The sequence below is a fragment of the Penicillium manginii genome (genome assembly GCF_028828005.1).
Source record: "Penicillium manginii strain IBT 31320 chromosome Unknown utg000005l:1.0-5665137.0:1.0-5668048.0, whole genome shotgun sequence".
Lineage (NCBI taxonomy): Eukaryota > Fungi > Ascomycota > Eurotiomycetes > Eurotiales > Aspergillaceae > Penicillium > Penicillium manginii.
The window spans coordinates 3,605,154-3,623,454 of record NW_026643106.1 but is presented as its reverse complement, the minus strand read 5'-3'; the positions used below and the strand labels follow the sequence as shown (position 1 = coordinate 3,623,454).

Here is an 18,301-nt window from a genome sequence, read left to right as displayed (position 1 = left end):
AATTGACGGCTTCCAAAGCTCTGCGCGAGAGTGACATGAGAGAAAGAAAAAGAGGCAACGCCCTGGTTATAATTCCGGGCAATTGGAAATGAAGTTATATTCTCGTTTTGGGTCGTGTATATGCAAATTAAGCCACATGCCCCTGTATGTTTAAGTTATGATACAATCTTATTGTCGGTTTTCTAATACTCCTGCTGGTTGTTCCAGTAGAGAGTGCCATGAGTAACCTCTCCGAGAGGTTCAAGCTCCCATCTTAGAACCAATCTAACCCACTGCAGTAGATGGCTGGCCAGCTTGATGTGGCCGACGTCGGTCGGGTGGTTCTTAGGGTTGATATCGTTGTGTTGCAAGAGACCCTTGGTGCTGAAATAGTAGACGAACCCTTGGTCCTTATAATGTTCATGAATCGCGCGGTGTTCGTCCTCGTAGACCTCGGTCGGAACGAAATTTAAGCCATCTTGTTTCCACGAGCCCCATTGGGACTAAATATGAAATATTAGTTGATGAGCAATATCAAGTCTCAAAGAAGGTGCAGCGTACCACGAGGAGAACAGTAGCATGTGGGTGTGTCTTGTGAAGATCATCAATCAATTCGATATAGCCATGATAGTAATTGCGACCAGGAATTTCGTTGGGGTGTCGGTGGTCGTTTCCTCCCATCTGAATGAGGAACAGATCTGTGGCCTGGTCACCCTTCACGTCAAATTGTTCAGGTTCATCGCCATAAGTGGCACGAGCACGGCTCCCTGGATCGGATGCCCTATGCCAATACCAGCCCTGTAAATGGGTGGGTAAGTATGATATTGCAAAAAGAGGAGGGCCAAAGGGATCGGCGTGTAACATACTATGCCGTGGGATTGTCCACCATAGCATTGCTTATCGACGAGGCATACCCCCGGGTACGCCTAGCCAAGAAAGATGATATTAGCATTTCCCTGGGTTGCGATCAGCATTCACCTTGTTCATACCGTTAAAGTGTGCTCGACATTTCCCAGGCCGGCGACAAACAACCATGCCCACGACGAAAGGGTCTCGTAAGTTCCGTACTGTCCTGCGGCGACGCTTTGGAAAGTCAGTGGGCCAGGCCCTCACGCCATGCGAGGCAGGATAGACTTACGATCCTCCGATGACCTCAACCTTCTTCTCAAACCGCGGAGGGACGTTAAGATGCGCGTCACTCGCCGACGAAACACTAGCAATTTGAACTGTAGAAGGATATAAGTAAGAGCAGGGTGGTCGATCGAGAAGGGAAGGACTTATCCAATGCCCCAGTTGGTCACTAGATAAGAGTTAGTTGCCTGGTCGGTGTCATGGTCATGTCGCCTCAGAAGGATATCATACCTCGCATCTCAAACACCTTGCCGGTGTCCGCACTGACCTCTCCAAAGTCTGACCAATCTCCTACAAATTGATAGGTGGCATCGGCAGTGACATTGGAATACTGCCAGTCAAGGTTTCCCACACTGTTCAAGGAGAGTCAGGATCATGATCGAAGTACAAAAGTCGTCGATGAGGATTTACCGGTAGGCGACGAGGGCGCCATCGTTAGTACTGGGCCCGAAGCTCACGGCAAGCTAAAAAAAAAAAAGTCGTTAATTATCTTATAACGGTCGCACATTCGTCATTCTCGTGATAGACACATACCTTATTTCCAGTGAATTCTGTTTTAATCCCCGGCGCTCTGATGTCAGGATCGTCGTTAGTAAAGGTCGCAAGGGGGAAGGGGAGGGGAAAGTCTGGGGAAGACGAACGACCACCCTAGTGAAATGTCAGAATGTATTGCATCATATGGGGGAAGGCCGAGAGCTAGTTAACGTACAAGAAACATGTTGGCTATCCCATCGACCTTTAAAAGCGACCTCCGGCGCATCCGCCTCGTATGTTTTCCAGTTGTCGTCCAGTGTAATCACAGATGTCTGTCCCGGCCACGGGTCCTCCCTCTCCTGGCCATTTTGCAAAATAGTCGCTGAGGCATGTAGCGACCACGCGAGCCAACCGAGGATATGTGTTACCCGCATAGTGAAAGTCGATACGATTTCAACGGGATGGGGGTCGCATCAACTGTTATTCTCCAGATCAAATTGCAGGGCTAACGCGTGGTCGAGCGGACTCCTTGACTATCTCCGATGCGGTCAAAGAAACTATAATGGCGTGATTTGTCCTAAGTGGTCCGCGCAAGGTCCGCACAATTTATCCCAGTCCTGAGCGAACGGGGCGGCGGATAATCCAGGAATATCAAACGCCAAGAGGTCAATCTCCAAAGGGGGGGGATTAAATCGACAGCTGCATGGGGTTCGGAGTTTGGAGTCCAGAAACAATTCATGAAAAGAAGGACAGCGGGGCGAAAGAAACCCTGAATCTCGGACCAACCGGATTGGAGGAGCTTCGTTCAGGGGCTCATCAGTCTATTTTGGAACCGTTCGGCTACCGCCAAAACTCTGCTGGACTCTGGATCTTGTGAACAATTTCCCCCGGTGATTGGTTGGTATAGAACGCCCAAATGTCTGGGTACGTTGTCTGTTTCGACAAAAGAGAGTGGGCCCCATTGCCACAAATCTTGGCGGACACGAGGAATTTCCTTGGATGTAACATGGAGCAGTATGTAATATACATGAATGACTCGCCCTTCACAAAGGGGCACAACGGATTAAGCTGAAACTGTCATTCAAATAGTCGACGTCAGCCCCAGGACATTCAAAATCCTCCAGCAACGATTTGGCTTGAGGTCATCATTTTCACCACTCTATACATACACTGGACCCTGAGACGCTAAATCCTGCTTGGAGGAGGGTACACACGTTGCTCAGTGGCTGTTGCGGCTAAGATTGAGCGAACCCTGAAAACCCCTAATTACGTGTGTATTACCGACAATGTATGTTCATGTAACAGATCGCTCTCCTTCAACCCCGATGGGATGGTACGTAGGGCTATCCCCATAGAGCGTTCTGCTGATCTCAGAGAGAGAGTGTGTGCATCGACCAGCCTTATAGCTTTTTTATGTTTGTCAAGTGAAAGTCGTGGGCGGGCCATCTGAAATCGCCTTCGCTCTTCTCCAAAGCCTTTCCGTAGCGTTGGCCCAAATTGAGTCAAGTTGTGGCGGGGGATTTTTCGCGCCCACATTGCCCCTGTGACCAAATTCCTCATCAAAGCTGGTCTTCGGAGCGCCAAGCCCAAGGCGAACCCGGAAAGCTGACATCCTCCATCGGCGTGGAGCTGTCTTTCAATAGCCCCGTCCATTGGGATCCAGTGGGACCAGCCTCAATACTAACGGGGTAGTCTACAGGACCTGCAGTCAGGCGACGCGGAGTAGCATGGTACTCATCCTGGAATGATTTGAGAAGAGGGAACCGCAAAATACATTCAGTTCCTCCATACCAATCTCCTATTATTTGCGGTTCTATTCGAGATAGTCAAGAGCTTAAATCTACCCCTGCATTGCAGTTATTCCCATTGTTTTGGTGGTTTGAGCGCCACAGTCAATGCCAAGCCGCCAGTGTAATATGGGTAATTGCGGTATTCGCCCTGTATTGATCGCTCAGGGTTCAGAAGAATCCCCACTCTGCCAAGTTGCAGATCCATGACGATCCAATCGCGCAGAACGTTAGAAGCGATTAGGTCAAATCGCGCCATTTGCCCGCCACTTCATGCAATACCTTCATACGTACGCTTTCTCCCCCTTTCCGGGGCTCCGCCACGTATTCGTTCAGATTTTGATGTCTGAGACACTGGGGTAATTCCAGGCACTAGAAATGACATTAAACTCGAAGAACAAGCAACGGAAAGATTCAAACCGTGCAGGATCCCAAAAAACTTCCATCGCCGAAAACAATCCTGCCAAGGAAAACGTAGCCCCGCTGAACCCCCAAATACCACGCAGGAGAGCCCGGTCAATCAATCAGAGATCATGCTTCTTCCCGAACTTGCTTCTGTATAGGGCTGGTTGCAAGAAAAGCCCACCGCAGGAAGGTGATCAACGCCGAGCCCACGCAAGTTCCGTGTCCTAGGGGGTTGGAGCGGAATTGGACTCGTTTACTGCACTTGATTGGGGGTAAGGGGGTTCTCCTTCTCCAGCCTTGTCAGCCTCTCATAGTAATTTGCCATTCGTATTACTGGGGGTCGCAAAAGGCCCCCCCCTCTTCAGGACGGCTTCGGCCTGAGTATCCTCTTTAGATTGATATGACCTTGTGGGTTATGCCGACTATCCGTGGTATCCCATAGCGGAAAGGCAACAAGAAGGTCCGCCAGAAGTGTCCATTATGACAGCACCTACGTCAGTTCGGGGTTACATGTTTCAAGGCAATAGAGCCAAGATCTGTGCATATGAGATGGAAAATGACAGGTGTGCCCGCCGGGGCTCCTGATGTTAACCCCGAATTAATGGATCATAAGGCAGAATGAAAATCAATCGTAATTAAGTGACTTTATCTCCCACGGGCTTCCGGGATCTTACACGAACGGCTGCTCCATACCTCAGTCGCAAGTACTGCTTCTGGTAAATGATCACCTCAACTGTGTCGCAGCTTTTGCGTGACTGGGCCCGCTTGTCAAGCCGAGGCCTAGCGCTACTTACGGAGTATTGGTACCAGGGATACTTCGTACCCAGTGGAGTCTGCCATTCGGCAATCTCCTATCGGCCGCCCTATGAGCAGGGGAAATGGCCCGCGCTTGAGTTATTCAAAACCCCGGGCCCCCCCTCTCCCACCTATCCCTTCCTTCTTCGTCATTTAGATATCTTTCAGCCATCGGCGGGCCAAATATATTCGCCCCATCTTGGCATATGTTATAATTATTTGAGAGAAGGTCGACCTCGTTCTCACTTCATCCACTCGTTCATAATTTTCCGACCTTTCAACTGCGCCCCAGCATTCCGTCAGGTTATTCTCTGCTGGCCAAGAGAATTATACCTAGATGAGCGGTGTTTGATTCGAACACCTGTTTCTAATTTGACATTTCCTTCACATCTACATTATGGATTACATTCGACAAAACTATGTGTATACCCGGGTCCTGGACAGCCTCCCTTGGAAATCCGGGGACCCCAACGTGAAGGGTGACCCAAGGAAGAGCGTGAAATGGATCGACGTGAGTAATTCCGTCGCGAGGCTCAATTGACAAGAAATCCTTTCTGACTTTGTATGAATAGGGACTTCGAGGAATCGCATCCTTTCTTGTTGTCATGACCCATCTTGCTCGTGCGTGGGACTATGATCTCTTTGCTCCACGCGACGATGAAGACACACCACCGCGCATTCTCCAATGGCCAATCTTGCGAATTCCCTGGCAAGGTCGACTCGGCGTTACCATTTTCGCCTTTCTTACCGGTTATGTTTGTGCCCTGAAGCCTATAAAGCAGTCCCGAAATGGGGATATCCTTGGATCTTTCACTTCGGTGGCCAAAAGCGCCTTCCGCCGACCACCTCGCCTCATCTTCCCCGCCACGATCGCCCTCATAATTTCTTGGGTCATGGCACAGTGCGGGGCCTTCATTGCTGCTAACCGTTCCGACTGCTGGTGGTGCCGCTATGCATCTCCCGATCTTGCCCCGACCTTTTGGGAAGAGTTCGTGCGCCTGTTTGAGAATTTCTTGGGAGTTTGGACGACTGGCTATATGGCATACGACGATCACCAGTGGGCCCTCCTGCCTTTGCTGAAGGCTTCCATGCTTGTCTATGTTATGCTATGCATCACCATGTTTGTCAAGTTTCGCTGGCGTCTGGGAATCTATCTGGGAATGTTACTCTACTTCCATCAAAATGCCGCGAAGCAAACCGGTATGTCTTAACTTGTGCGCTAAATATTTGAGCCTCACTAACCATACAAAGAAACCTTCCAGATGCAAGCTATCTACGGCATGTTCCTCAGCGATCTTTCCTATGAAACCACTTTCAAGCAATTTGTCGAGGATCACAAATGGGGTCGTCGAGTCGTTTCATTCATCCTCTGTCTTTCCGGTCTCCTGATTTGTTCATACCCTGGCGAGCACCCCGAATGGGCCACCTGGTCACAATTCATGAAGGATGCGTCTCACTACATCTTCCCACCGGAGGTTAACATCGGGCGACGTTACTCGGCTCTTGGTGTGGATCTCATCATTGCAGCTATCTACATCTCACCAACAACCAAGGAGTTCTTGTCCAGCAGCCTCCTTCTCTGGCTTGGAAAGCAGAGTTTCGCAGTCTATCTTGTCCACGGTACTCTCCTCCGCACCGTCCTTTGCTGGTGTCTTTACGGCATTACTGGACAGCCCTGGGAAGGCCAACCTACCGATGGAAATGGAAACCCGATTCTTGACGAGCACGGCGAGCCTCTTCACCCGCAATATATTCCCATTCGGGCACCATGGGTCGTTGCAATCTCCATCCCGGCATGGATCGCGCTGGTATACTTCTGCGCCTCCATGTGGACAACATACGTCGATCCTTTCTGTGCGAGAATGGCACATAAGCTCGAAAAAATGATGTTCCAGCAGGACGAAAAGTCGGAGGCGGCTCTCCCCTTGAACAACATGCCTATGAACACCATGCCGATGACAAGCGCATAGTTTCATATCTGTCATTGCCGCAAGGCTCGGTGTCTCGGTGCATATATCTCATACATCTTTTTTGGGATGATTCTTTTTGTCAGGAGGGATCATTTTCATGAAGTCACAACGCTTTCGCATCTTGCTTCTCATGTACATATATTCAGCATTTTAGCTTTTCTTTTTCCCCCTTCTCTTATCAATCTTCTACTACTTGTGCATACTATATCTGTCATGCTATTTGAGTCATTTGTTTTATGAGACTCCCTTTCAATATTCTGTCAATAATATGCATACAAGAAATTCAACATGTTTCAATAACTTGAAACCAAATTCCAAATTCTTCCACGTGGAAAATATAAAAATTACACCAGGACGTCAAGCCACAAAGGATACAGGAACATCCCTCTTTCCTACAGCTGTCAGACACAGCCCACAAAGGGGTACTCCGTACTCGGTCCTCCGTACGGGTACGGACAACGTGGCGAAGGCCTTCGCTCATAGGGCCACCCGGGGCCCGAGAACGAGATTGCGCTCGTTTTCTCTTGAACCTAAGACCCCTCCGGGCGGACCCCACCCAAGTCTTACCCGAAAGGGTCCTGAGTGTCTCCACGAAAGGCGGCCCAATCCGTGAGAATCCGCATGCCAAGACCGAGGCGCTCTTGGCAAAAAAGGATGAATCAGTTTGCTAACCCCGATTTGCCGAACACGGCTGTTGCCTTCTCACACTGCACAGATGTATGCAGCCCTAGGTGAGACAGGGATGTTGCATCCACTATTACAATATCCGTTTGACACACGATAGGGGCCAATGCATTGACACTGCCCTAAAGCTCTTGGCATGCCCTTTCCCTTTTGTCATATCATTGATGAGCCCCTTATATGTACATTAGCAATCGGCAGATAGGGTCCGAGACAAATAATTGGCCCCCAATCCCATACGAATCCGATACAGGCCTTCGGTCATAAGGATGTATAGCTACCTCACTAACGAAATGATCCTTCGCTCCACATCTGGGAAGTATATGGTTTACATATTCTGGCCCCCGGGGCCAATCTTTATTCTAAAATGAACCACGTCTCATCGTCATGCTGCAGGAGGCTGTGACCCGTAAGGCATACATCAAGATCCATGCCCCTAATCCCTGCAGACCTGAAACTATTTTTGGATCCGACTCCCATTCAGCGAATAGAATTGGCTCATCCAGAGTATTTTTTGTATATGTATATCCGAACAACACGTCAGCAAGTTCTCCACAAAGTTTCGCTAATATTCCAGGTTTCCGTGGCGTCAAGTTACTAGTAGTAGGAATCAATCAATACTAGGTACGTACCTAGGTACTTCTTCGCTCATTGAAGGGAACGTAATAGATTATTGTGTACTAGTAAATCCATGAGGACGGTCGCAAATATTTATCGCTTCAAGTCTCAAGGTTAATTTGCCCTTCAAGCTCAATTACATCGTGGACATAGCCTAAGCCTTGGAAATACGTGATTTGGCAAATTTCAAGTTGCAGGCACTGTAAGAAAGGATATGTCTGTGGTTTGAAATGATGTAGTCGGAAGAGAAATGCCCTAAAATAGCGCTTCTTTCTCGCACCAGTCCACATTAAGACTGTAAAGATCGATTGCCAAGAAATCTGCTTGTGCCTATTCTGACCGTGAGTTTCGATTAAGAGGCTGATCAGTGTTATTATTCCAGGCTGAGCTAGAAACTTTAAATCAGGAAAAGATCTGAGGTCGGGACTTGATCCCTACATGGTTGAATGTAATGGCTTCCAATGTTCCTATTCAACGTTTGACTTCTTTTTTTCGAGATTCATTAATATTACCTATCTATTGATGCATCTTTCGACTACTTCTCAGCCCTGGAGCAGTATCCATGGATGATATTAACTTTCCAACTTCAAAGTTACGGATTTATATAAATGGGACTCGGACTAGTGTCGCAATTTGACCATGATCCGAACCGTCCTACTCGTAGGTAGTAGTAGTACTAGTAGTAGCAACGTGGAAGCTAAGGTTGAATCTTGACTTTTCTCTAGGTAATCAGTCATCTTCCGACACTGTTTCTATTAGGCACTTGAGTCCTCTAGAAATAGAAATTCAATACTACTACTAGTAAAGTAAGGGTGAGTTATTTAAATGCCCAGGTGTTGGGGCATTGATGCCCCAAGCATGAACGCCTATCTCGCGCCTGAGGATTCAAGATAGCTTAGCCATCTCATCTATCACTATTCTCGGAGTTTGCTAAACACCAGCATCTAGAAAAAAGGTTTCTCCACCCTCATAATAATCACTCGACCAAATCCTCCAAGAAATTGACCATGGTGACATACTACACAAGCCGTGGATGGTTGTACCCGCGGAACGTGAAATGCCGCGGACGGATCCCTCTAGGCCGTGAAAAAACGACCACGGGAGACAATTGAGATGTTGCCGGCTAATGAATGGTAACCATATATTAATATACTATGCGAGTACCGCATTTATGAAGATTAATATTCTGTCAAACCTTGGAAATCGAACAAAAGATCCTGTGAAGTGTCCGGCAGGGCTTCAAAAACATCATGACGATAACATCTTCAATTGCTATGATTGAGGCTCCCACTATACTCAAGCATAGTGGAAATAGCTTTTCATCGGAAAGACGAATGTTCCCAGCAGTCTGGATGAGATCGGGTACATCAAAGGGTCTCTTTATCCACGAAAAAGATCTCCCGTCATCCCCAGAGTTGTGGGAGCCAATATTACTCTCAGCCATGGGCTCTGCCGGTGCAAACTCACGGCAAATTGACGGCGTAGGAGGCGCTACCTCTACTACATCGAAGGTAGCTGTTGTAAAGAGCTCCCAGCAACCTGGCGTCGATGTTGAGTACACTTTTATCCAAGTGGCCCCGGACCAGGCCAAGATAGATATGACTGGGAACTGTGGAAACATTGCCTCTGGTGTGGGACCATTTGCACTCGACGAAAAGATTGTGAGAGCACCTCAAGGAAAGGAAGAGGTGAGAAAATCTACTCGTTACAAGATACTATCAAAGTACCTTCCGTTGATAGGTATATACAGATTGATATTCGAATTTTGAACACAAACACTGGGCAGACCATCGTGGAAACTATTCAAGTCACCCCCGACGGCAGGTTCCGAGAGGACGGAGAATGTCATATTCCCGGTGTCTACGGCACGTCTAGTCCAGTTAAAGTCGCTTTTATCGACCCTGCAGGTAGTATGACTGGTCGGATGTTTCCCAGTGAGCAGCGGCAGGAAACCCTGACTGTTTGGTCTCGGTCCGTGGGAAAATTCGACGCGAAAGTTAGCTTGGTGGACGCCGCAAATCCTTTTGTTTTTGTTGACGCATCGTCAATATCTATCAAAGACCACCCATCATGGCCTGATCCAAATGATACATCCTTTCTATCGGTGGTCGAAGATATTCGCCGGGCAGGAGCTTTGCAATTTGGACTAGCTGCGGATCTAGAAACAGCTGGACAAGTACGCGGCACTCCAAAAATCGCGTTCTTGTCGCCCACGGAACATGGTGACGATGCTGATATTCAGGTGCTCGCGTTCACCATGGGAAAGCCTCATGCGAGTCTTCAGTTGACAGGCGCAGTATGCCTTGGCGCGGCAATGTCAATTCATGGAACTGTCGCGTGGCACTTGGCGAGCACGAAGAGAAATGAGAGAGTTCCGAAGCATGGTATGTCTGTCGGTGGTCATCGACTCGCGTCTCCGTTGCCAATGGGCATTCGGCATCCTGCCGGGGTCATTCAAGCTGAGACAACTTTGAGGTTGGAGAAGGATGGCCAGGTTCACGTGGATAAAGTAGCGGTCTTACGAACCGCTCGCAGGCTTTTTGAGGGTAATGTATTCTACAGAGCATAGGGAAAGGATCCATTTTACCTCAAGATACCTTGGACTTAAAAATGTTCCTAATTGGGAAGGCCTTTTTGATAGCCTTTTCCAGCTCGAACCTCTGTAGATTTTCGTAAGAGATACGGATTTCCAGGTCATGAATTAAACCCATTTTTTAAGTAAATTAACTGTACTGCACGCCGTTCCATGGCGAACCGTTAAGCCCAAATAGCATGTCGTCGTCAAAGCATTCTTGTGGGCATGTTTCATCATGAATAGGCAATAGGGCTGGAGTAAAAGTCCCCGGTGTACCAAATGGGGCTATTCCAGAAGCCAGGAAGTTGCTGTTAGCACCTTCATACAGTGCCTGGGCCTCAGGAGGTTTGCTGCGCTGTCGAATGAAGCTTTGAATGATCATATCCATATCCAACTCCGATGGCTCTATTTCTGGAGTTTCTTGGGTTGATGAAGCTGCAAGCCCGAATGATATGTTGTTTTCAATGCTCGGTATACTGGTTGACTGCCCTCTGGGTATGCCGTCATCGATAGCATCGGATGTCCCCTGGCTATGACTCGGAAATCCTGGATTTTGGTCATTCAGGTCAACCCCCATTCGATCCATCAAATGTATTATCACATTTTGAGCCCTGCGCACAGCCCAGTTGGTCTCGCCATTCTTTTGAAAGATGCCGAGGCAGGCTCGCAAACTAGTATGAGAGCGACTGCCACCCTCTCGTTGAGCTGCCACTCGAACGTGTATCGTCGCCGCGACATAGGTGGCATATGATATCAGATACGGAGCTCTTCGTATAGAAAAAGCGTGGTCATATGCTTGAAGTAAATTGATGATTCGGTTGGCAGCTGCAGTGCAGGTGGTGAATGAGCTAACTGCTACCGATGGATCGGTAGTATGTAGATGCCCTTCTGCAACAAATGGCCGATGGAGAAGAATTAATAGAACGTTGTAGAGTGATAGAAGGGAGATGACATGAGGAGGTGGTGTTGTCTGGATCGTGCTGTTGCTAAATTGTAAATGTCGAGGAAGCCCTTGCTGCCAGTTCCGTAACTGTGCGTCCAAGGAGCTGAGGGTTGTCATAAGCTCTTGGGGGGTTCGATTCGAGCTTCGCTCTGAATACACTTTGTTCAGGATACCATTCAGGATCAAAGAGAGCTTGCACAACTCCGTAAAAGTGGAAACACTATAAGCGGGAGACCCGGGATAAGGTTGCGCGTCCGAATAAGCAAACGGCTGCCAATGTTCCAACTCTTCATAGTGGTCCAGAAAAGACAGTGACACCTTTGTGTCAAAGTCTTGCAGACTGGCTGGTCGGCCCTGGTAAAGTGCTTGCACTTTGTCAACCACAAAGGCGCCCCAGAACACACGCCGGCGAATTTCCAGATCCTCGTCCGAGAGTTGACGCATGTTGATCAACATCGTAGCATCCACATGAAGACCCAAGTCAATGATCATCCGAAACGCTGTTCCGGCATATAACCATGCGGCACTTCGTTCGTCACCCAGGGCAAACAAGGAGCTGGTCATTACAAGTAGTGCTTGTATTGTGGTGATTTCACTCCGATCAAGTGCACTGCCTAGCAGTTCCTTGACTCTCATACGAAAGGTCCACCCGGCAGTGCGGACATCGTTTGGGTCACGGCGCACTTCAGGGCGATTACTGAATTTGGATGCTCCAAAGTATATCGCATTCAAGAGGAGCTTGGAGAAATAAGGTCCACTGCTGGCCATGTCCCGCATAAATGCCGGGCGATAGGTGATCAAGAAGGAATGGTGCTGACGATTCCAATGTAACGACAGCAAATGCATCCCCAACTCTGGATCGACACCATCGAAATCAAGCTTCCCTTCCCGCATATTCATCATCTCTAATTGGCCTACAGAGAAGTTAGATTCTGTGCACATTTCTGGAACAGGTTTGACTTACGCTGATAGGCGGATTCCCCCATCAATCGTTTTTGAATGTGCTCCACGGGAACTTGAGGGGCGGTTGACCGCATTTGGATGCGTCGGTCCAGCGGTGCATCATCAAACAGCGTACTTGTGAGCCCATGGTAGCTTGAGTCACCATTGGGGGAGATAAAAATCCGCGATACAGTCGACCGCGCCTGATCAACGCTTGCTGCTTGTTTTCCAACCTCTGGTTGTCTCGGAGTGACTCCGAGTGGTCCGGGTTCTTGCGATTCTTGCCGCGGATCGCCGGGTCTCGTTTCCGTGGGGGTGGTTGCGCTCTCTGAACGAAGCTCGCTAGCGGTGATCTGTTGACGTAGTTGCTGGTTTTCTGCCTCTAAACGAGAGACCTGTGCCTTTGAGGGCCTTCTAAGATGTGAGCGGTTGTTCATCTGTGGCTGCTAGCAGGCGGTGGATCAGATACCTCGGGCGCTTGGAACTAACTGTGTACACACACTCCTTGCCATGGCCCCTACAACTGGAGCAGGCGGGCTTTTCGTTATCGCAGCGCAGCTTTGCATTTCGTTAGTAGGAGCTTGCAATCTCTCCACTCACGGCAGTCTCACCTTTCTCCGCCGGCAAAAGGCGCATGCCTTAGCAGCCCTGCGGGCCTTGTGCGGAATTGTGTCTTCCATGGAGTAAAATGTCGTAAGGGATTGATCAAGATCCGTGGGGTTCGGCTATTAAAGAGAGACTTTCTCCGCGGCAACTTTTGTTCCGGCCTTCCGACGCTATAAGTCCGGGTTTCGACCAACAGATTCCACCTACCATTTTGGTATTTCGAAAACATGGGAGAGCACGTTTCATCCCATTCAAAGCCCACCGAGGCAAAATTACAGCGGGTATCTTGTTCCGTTTGGGCCCATGGCGGATGAGAGGAAAATTTGAAGCTGACCGTCCCAGAAATATACCCCACAGTGGGTCTCCTTGACAGCCGGGGGAGTGGCAGGGGGAGTGGAAGCCGCAGTGACTGTAAGGAATCTGAAATGAACAGACCAGAGTCGTGGTCCAAATTCTAAAATATCTCAGTACCCCTTCGAATATTCGAAAACCCGCGTTCAGCTTCTTCAAAAAGGCGCAGGGACAAGCCCAACGAACCCCATACGACTCATTCTCCACGTCGCCCAAAACGAGGGAATTGGAGCACTCTATACTGGATGCTCAACCCTTGTCATCGTTGGTCTCTCCTTGCCTGTTTTTGAAAAGAATTATTAGACTGACGTGGGCGAATTTCCCCAGGGTACCACTGCGAAAGCAGGGGTACGATTTCTGTCATACGACACCATCCGCAATGCTTTGGCCGATGATAGTGGTAAGCTCTCTGCTGGCCGTGGTATATTGGCTGGTATGGTCGCTGGTGCTGTTGAGAGTGTTTTGGCTGTCACACCAACTGAAAGAATCAAAACTGCGTTGTTAGTAGACTGGATTCAAACTTGCGAGAGAAGACTAATTAGCGAATGTGTTCACAGAATCGATGATGCCAAAAATGCTCGACAATTTCGGTCCAGTCTGCATGCGGTAACCGTGCTTGTTAAAAGACACGGCCCTTCTGAGCTGTATCGTGGTCTGGTCTCAACCACGATCAAGCAATCGGCTACATCTGCAGTCCGCATGGGGACATATAATATTCTCAAAGAAGTCACCAAATCACAAGGTATTGCGCCAGGCGTACTCACAAACTTCAGTGTGGGGGCGTTGGCTGGAGTCATAACAGTCTATGCTACTCAGCCATTTGATACTATCAAGACACGAGCCCAAGGGGTCCAGGGAGCTAGTATCGGCCAGGCGGTGCGTAGCGTGCTGCATGACCATGGCGTCTGGGGCTTCTGGAAGGGCAGCACCATGCGCCTAGGTCGATTGGTGTTGAGTGGTGGCATTGTGTTCTCGGTGTACGAAGAGATGGCGGCTTTCCTTTCATCCGTATCATCTAGAAGGTCAGAAAGCGCAATTTAATACTAGAGTTTCATCTATATTTGTACCAAAAAGTCTTAATAATGTGCTTTTCTCATAGATCAGCCTAAAGAATGAATAGAGTTTATTTCACATTCCGCCCCCAGCTACGTCTAGATAATTGCGGAAAAGCCAAAAAGGGAAATTTTTATTATTTCCCTACGAAAATAAATGATATAATCATTATCAGACACCCTCGGAGTCAAAGTAAACTTGAATGTGGCCTGAGAAACCAAAGGTGCTTTAATCTAAATTACCACCACTGGCAGTTTTAAATTTAAACTCATACTTACTACTACTGCTAGTAGTAGTTCGAAAAAGACAACCAGATGGTTCCCATGCAATTGAGAGTGCAAAGTATCCTCTGCTAAGATTATTTATCCCTTTGCCCAGCTTCTAATATTAGTACATTGTAGGTAATATAATTCGCACTTGCACTGAGAAAAATTGGACTTATAGATAGTATGTGCCACGTGGAGGCTGTATACTACCTTGAAATTTTGGAATGAAGGCTTCAAGAATCACGCAAATTTAGGTAAGAGTCACCGGGAAACTACTGAATAATATACTGAAGGAACTGATAAAGACATCAATTAACTGAATATCATGCGAGAATTCAAACAAAGACATGGGGGCAGCTTCCAATGCTTGGATTGCGCTGACATGCCGGTACAGTGCAGCTCAAGCATGCTCCTTGTGATCAGCAATCCCCTTTTCCCTTTCTCCTTGCGTTATTAAATCTGCCATATCGCCCTGAGGAAGCTTCCTCGCCATGGATACAACATGCCATGTGGAAGGAGCATCACGGAAAATATTATCCAAGGCCTCCAGACTGCGTCCCATTGTCTCAGGATAGAACAGATAAACGATAACAGGAATGCAGGCTGAAATCACGGCATAGAGGATATAGTATCTCCACCCGATCGTGTCGAGAGCAACAGGGGTTATCATCACCACAACGAAGTTCCAAAGCCACTTATTTGCGGTTGATGCAGCCGCCATGGCAACACGTAGCCGCATGGGAGCGACCTCGGTACAATAGACGAAGTTGGCCCCGGAGAACCCAATTGGGTAGAACATGTTGAACAGCCAAATAAAGACCACAGAGACGATTGACAGGCTTGTACCGGCATTGCCAAAGCTGGTTGTGATGGCCAAGACTGTCATACAGAGACACATGCCAGCCCCGCTGAAGATAAACAGCTTGCGTCGGCCCAGACGGTCGATTGCAAAAAAAGGGATAAAATTGCAGACAAATTTCCATGTAAGAGCACTTGCTCCTAGAATTCTGGCCAGTTCTGCATCCAATTTGAGGTTTTCTTCAAAGATCGTTGAGATGTAAGTGGAGATTAGGTTGCCACCGCACATTTGTTGGAAGAATTGTATCAATAGACACAGACCAAAGCGATACAGGAGACGTTCCTCGTCATTCCCCAAGAAAAGCTCGCGCAGAGTGAGGCTTTTTGATTGCGCTGCGAGTTCCAATGATGACTCTATACCAGCAATCTCTGATTGTACAGCTTCATCATCGACCGGAAGACCCCGATACGCCGCAAGACTCTGCATGGCTTCTTCCTTTCTAGAGACAAAGGCGAGCCAGCGTGGTGATTCGGGAAGTAGAAAGACGGACCCAACAATGATCAAGGGGAAAATGAAGGACAGTGCTAACGGGACCCGCCATTGTGTCTCACCAGTAGTCTTGCTGAAGCCATAGTCAACCCAATTTGTAATCACAAAACCAAGCACCATACAAACTCCATCAATCACGACATGCTGTCCACGGTTTTTGGCAGAACTGCATTCAGCTTGCCATACCGGAACAGTTGCGCTTAGCTGGCCGATGCCTATTCCAAGGATAACACGGCCCAGCGTAAACTGGATAATCCCGTAGGCTGATGTTTGCAGAAGCTCCCCAATGATAGTGATAACAGAGGCCATGAAAATAGTTTTGCGTCGACCATAGCGATCTCCAAAGTACGTGCAAGAAAGTGCTCCCACAAGAGCCCCCAACTGAAGAGACGCAATCACTGCACCTTTCCTCGTGGAGTTTCTCTCCTTAATCGCGCCTTCGGTATTTGTCGTGTCAATCTCTGGAAACGTGGAGACCCTAAAAATCGATAAGCCTCACGATTCATTCCCAGGTCCATAGCCCTTAATTTTGGAATATCTCACCATGACTGCAGACTGGCAAGCGGTGCAACTCCGGATTGATTGTATCCGTAGGTGATGAATGCGGGGGCTACAGTAAGTAATACCTGAGCCAGGCGGAGCGACTTTCCACGAAGCATAGTGGCCAAGAGAATTGGAGTAAACTAATTTTCATATCAGTATGATTTGATCTCTGATTTCTCGCTTATTTATGTAGAGGAGCTCGGCCCACGGTCCGGGGACCCCAGAATCCGTTTCCTGTGGGGAATTATGTCCAGTGTACGGATGCTGAACTTCCGCGGAATTTGACTTCCCATGGAATCTACATGTCTTCTGGCAAGCTTTATGACTCCGGCCGTATCTTCAAATAATCCATTCAATTCAATTTAACATCGGTACTTGAATCTGTACCGTCATGAGATCATCACGCGGAGAAAATATCCTGGAGGATATACACAAAATACCCAGGCCGGTCACAAGTAAGAATTTTCCAATACTGCCTAATTGAGAAAGGACATCATCAGCGGATTTGTGATGGGCTGGTTTCATCTGAGTTGTCATTGATACCCCTTTCAAACATAAGATATCTGATGATGATTCTGATTTTGAAAAGAAATGATTCAAATTTCAAGTTAATATGAGATGGTCTTTGAGAGCCAGAGAGTGCATTTATGATCATCCAATGATGGACCTCCCGTTATACCCAGGTGGGCTCTCCGTTAAGGGCCCCTGCGGTGCCCAACCTGACGTTACAACTTTGAAAGGTTTGAGGATTCTGAGGTATATACCGGGGTATTCTGGGAAGACGCCCGAATGTTTTACCCAGCTCCTTCGCTTCCTCGCTGTCGTGGTCACGAACAGCCACCAATGGTATCAGAGGGTTCCATAATGCGAGGCCTTGCTTTACCTCGTCTGGTGCGGACATATACATGTCGGCCATGACTGGGCCCGGGTTGATGGCATTCACGGTCGCATACTCTGCTAGCTCCCGTGCCCAAACTCGGGTCATTGCCTCAATCGCACCTTTAGTTCCCGAATACAATGTAGTATGCGCAGTTCAAACCTTGGAGTTGATACTGGATATCATCACAATGCGACCGGAACGATCGGTTGGCAGATATGGTTTGCAAGCGGCAGTAAGAAGAATCGGGCCGAGGAAATTCACTTCATATATCCGTTAAAACTCGTTTTCGATGACTGATTCGAGAGATCCGAGGTATAATATGGCGGCATTGTGTACAATGATATCAATCTGAAAATTTTCGGAACTCGCGAAGTGCGTCTTCTCGGTCGAAACGAGTCTCTCGCACTCCGCCGACGATGAAATGTCTGCTCTCAAGGCTAGTGCTCGGATAGATTATACTTGCTCAAGGTCTTTCGCAGGAATTTCCGCAGCATCATCAGAGCTCACCGTGGCATAATTAATTATCACATTACAGCCCTTGCTAGCCAAATTTCGCACGATCGCTGCGCCGATGCCTATGACTTTGTCAAAATGCATCAGGTCATCCACTGGGGTAAAGATTTCCTTAATTCGAACGGAGCCGGTGACAATTGCAAGTTTGTTTTCGTAAATACGGGGGAGCGAAGCTCCATTCTGGTGGCTGCCCATTGTGGTGAATATTTATTGAGATTGGGGTGGGGGAGTGTGACTGGCGGGCACTGCTTCTACCTAAAGGCCGTTACAGGTCTTAGCGGAAATTGTTAGTCAGAGTGGCCTTGATCCTGATCCTTTTAGGTGAAGTCAATTTCTCATTTTGTATTCTTAATATGAGTTTATGTCAAAAACCTTTCCTCTAACGTGTCGATCGCATGTGAAATCCTTCACAATCAGCCGTTTTACTATAAATTACGCTGG

At 48.1% G+C, this 18,301-nt stretch overlaps 8 protein-coding genes across 8 annotated transcripts; 3 read left to right on the top strand and 5 right to left on the bottom strand.

Moving 5' to 3' along the window:
- Positions 1-182: 182 nt before the first annotated feature.
- Positions 183-2,018, bottom strand: N7533_007728 (SGNH/GDSL hydrolase family protein; the record flags this gene model as incomplete). Its single annotated transcript, XM_057104378.1, has 9 exons — positions 183-482; positions 541-777; positions 846-905; positions 969-1,062; positions 1,118-1,205; positions 1,342-1,463; positions 1,522-1,574; positions 1,645-1,679; positions 1,820-2,018. The coding sequence occupies 9 exons, from the start codon at positions 2,016-2,018 to the stop codon at positions 183-185; spliced, it is 1,188 nt and encodes a 395-aa protein (XP_056959335.1).
- Positions 2,019-4,968: 2,950 nt separating this feature from the next.
- Positions 4,969-6,541, top strand: N7533_007727 (acyltransferase family protein; the record flags this gene model as incomplete). Its single annotated transcript, XM_057104377.1, has 3 exons — positions 4,969-5,082; positions 5,144-5,771; positions 5,823-6,541. 3 exons carry the CDS (start codon positions 4,969-4,971, stop codon positions 6,539-6,541), a joined length of 1,461 nt encoding a protein of 486 aa, XP_056959334.1.
- Positions 6,542-9,090: 2,549 nt separating this feature from the next.
- On the top strand, positions 9,091-10,409 carry N7533_007726 (uncharacterized protein; the record flags this gene model as incomplete). Its single annotated transcript, XM_057104376.1, has 2 exons — positions 9,091-9,528; positions 9,591-10,409. 2 exons carry the CDS (start codon positions 9,091-9,093, stop codon positions 10,407-10,409), a joined length of 1,257 nt encoding a protein of 418 aa, XP_056959333.1.
- Positions 10,410-10,563: 154 nt separating this feature from the next.
- N7533_007725 (fungal specific transcription factor domain-containing protein) lies at positions 10,564-12,737 on the bottom strand (the record flags this gene model as incomplete). The annotated part of the gene is made up of 2 exons (XM_057104375.1): positions 10,564-12,272; positions 12,323-12,737. The coding sequence occupies 2 exons, from the start codon at positions 12,735-12,737 to the stop codon at positions 10,564-10,566; spliced, it is 2,124 nt and encodes a 707-aa protein (XP_056959332.1).
- A 396-nt stretch (positions 12,738-13,133) lies between these two features.
- Positions 13,134-14,298, top strand: N7533_007724 (uncharacterized protein; the record flags this gene model as incomplete). The annotated part of the gene is made up of 5 exons (XM_057104374.1): positions 13,134-13,187; positions 13,249-13,317; positions 13,375-13,521; positions 13,585-13,757; positions 13,815-14,298. 5 exons carry the CDS (start codon positions 13,134-13,136, stop codon positions 14,296-14,298), a joined length of 927 nt encoding a protein of 308 aa, XP_056959331.1.
- Positions 14,299-14,976: 678 nt separating this feature from the next.
- N7533_007723 (sugar porter family MFS transporter) lies at positions 14,977-16,583 on the bottom strand (the record flags this gene model as incomplete). Its single annotated transcript, XM_057104373.1, has 2 exons — positions 14,977-16,402; positions 16,468-16,583. The coding sequence occupies 2 exons, from the start codon at positions 16,581-16,583 to the stop codon at positions 14,977-14,979; spliced, it is 1,542 nt and encodes a 513-aa protein (XP_056959330.1).
- Positions 16,584-17,140: 557 nt separating this feature from the next.
- On the bottom strand, positions 17,141-17,452 carry N7533_007722 (uncharacterized protein; the record flags this gene model as incomplete). Its single annotated transcript, XM_057104372.1, has 2 exons — positions 17,141-17,198; positions 17,232-17,452. 2 exons carry the CDS (start codon positions 17,450-17,452, stop codon positions 17,141-17,143), a joined length of 279 nt encoding a protein of 92 aa, XP_056959329.1.
- Positions 17,453-17,800: 348 nt separating this feature from the next.
- Positions 17,801-18,055, bottom strand: N7533_007721 (uncharacterized protein; the record flags this gene model as incomplete). The annotated part of the gene is made up of 1 exon (XM_057104371.1): positions 17,801-18,055. One exon carries the CDS (start codon positions 18,053-18,055, stop codon positions 17,801-17,803), a length of 255 nt encoding a protein of 84 aa, XP_056959328.1.
- Positions 18,056-18,301: the final 246 nt, after the last annotated feature.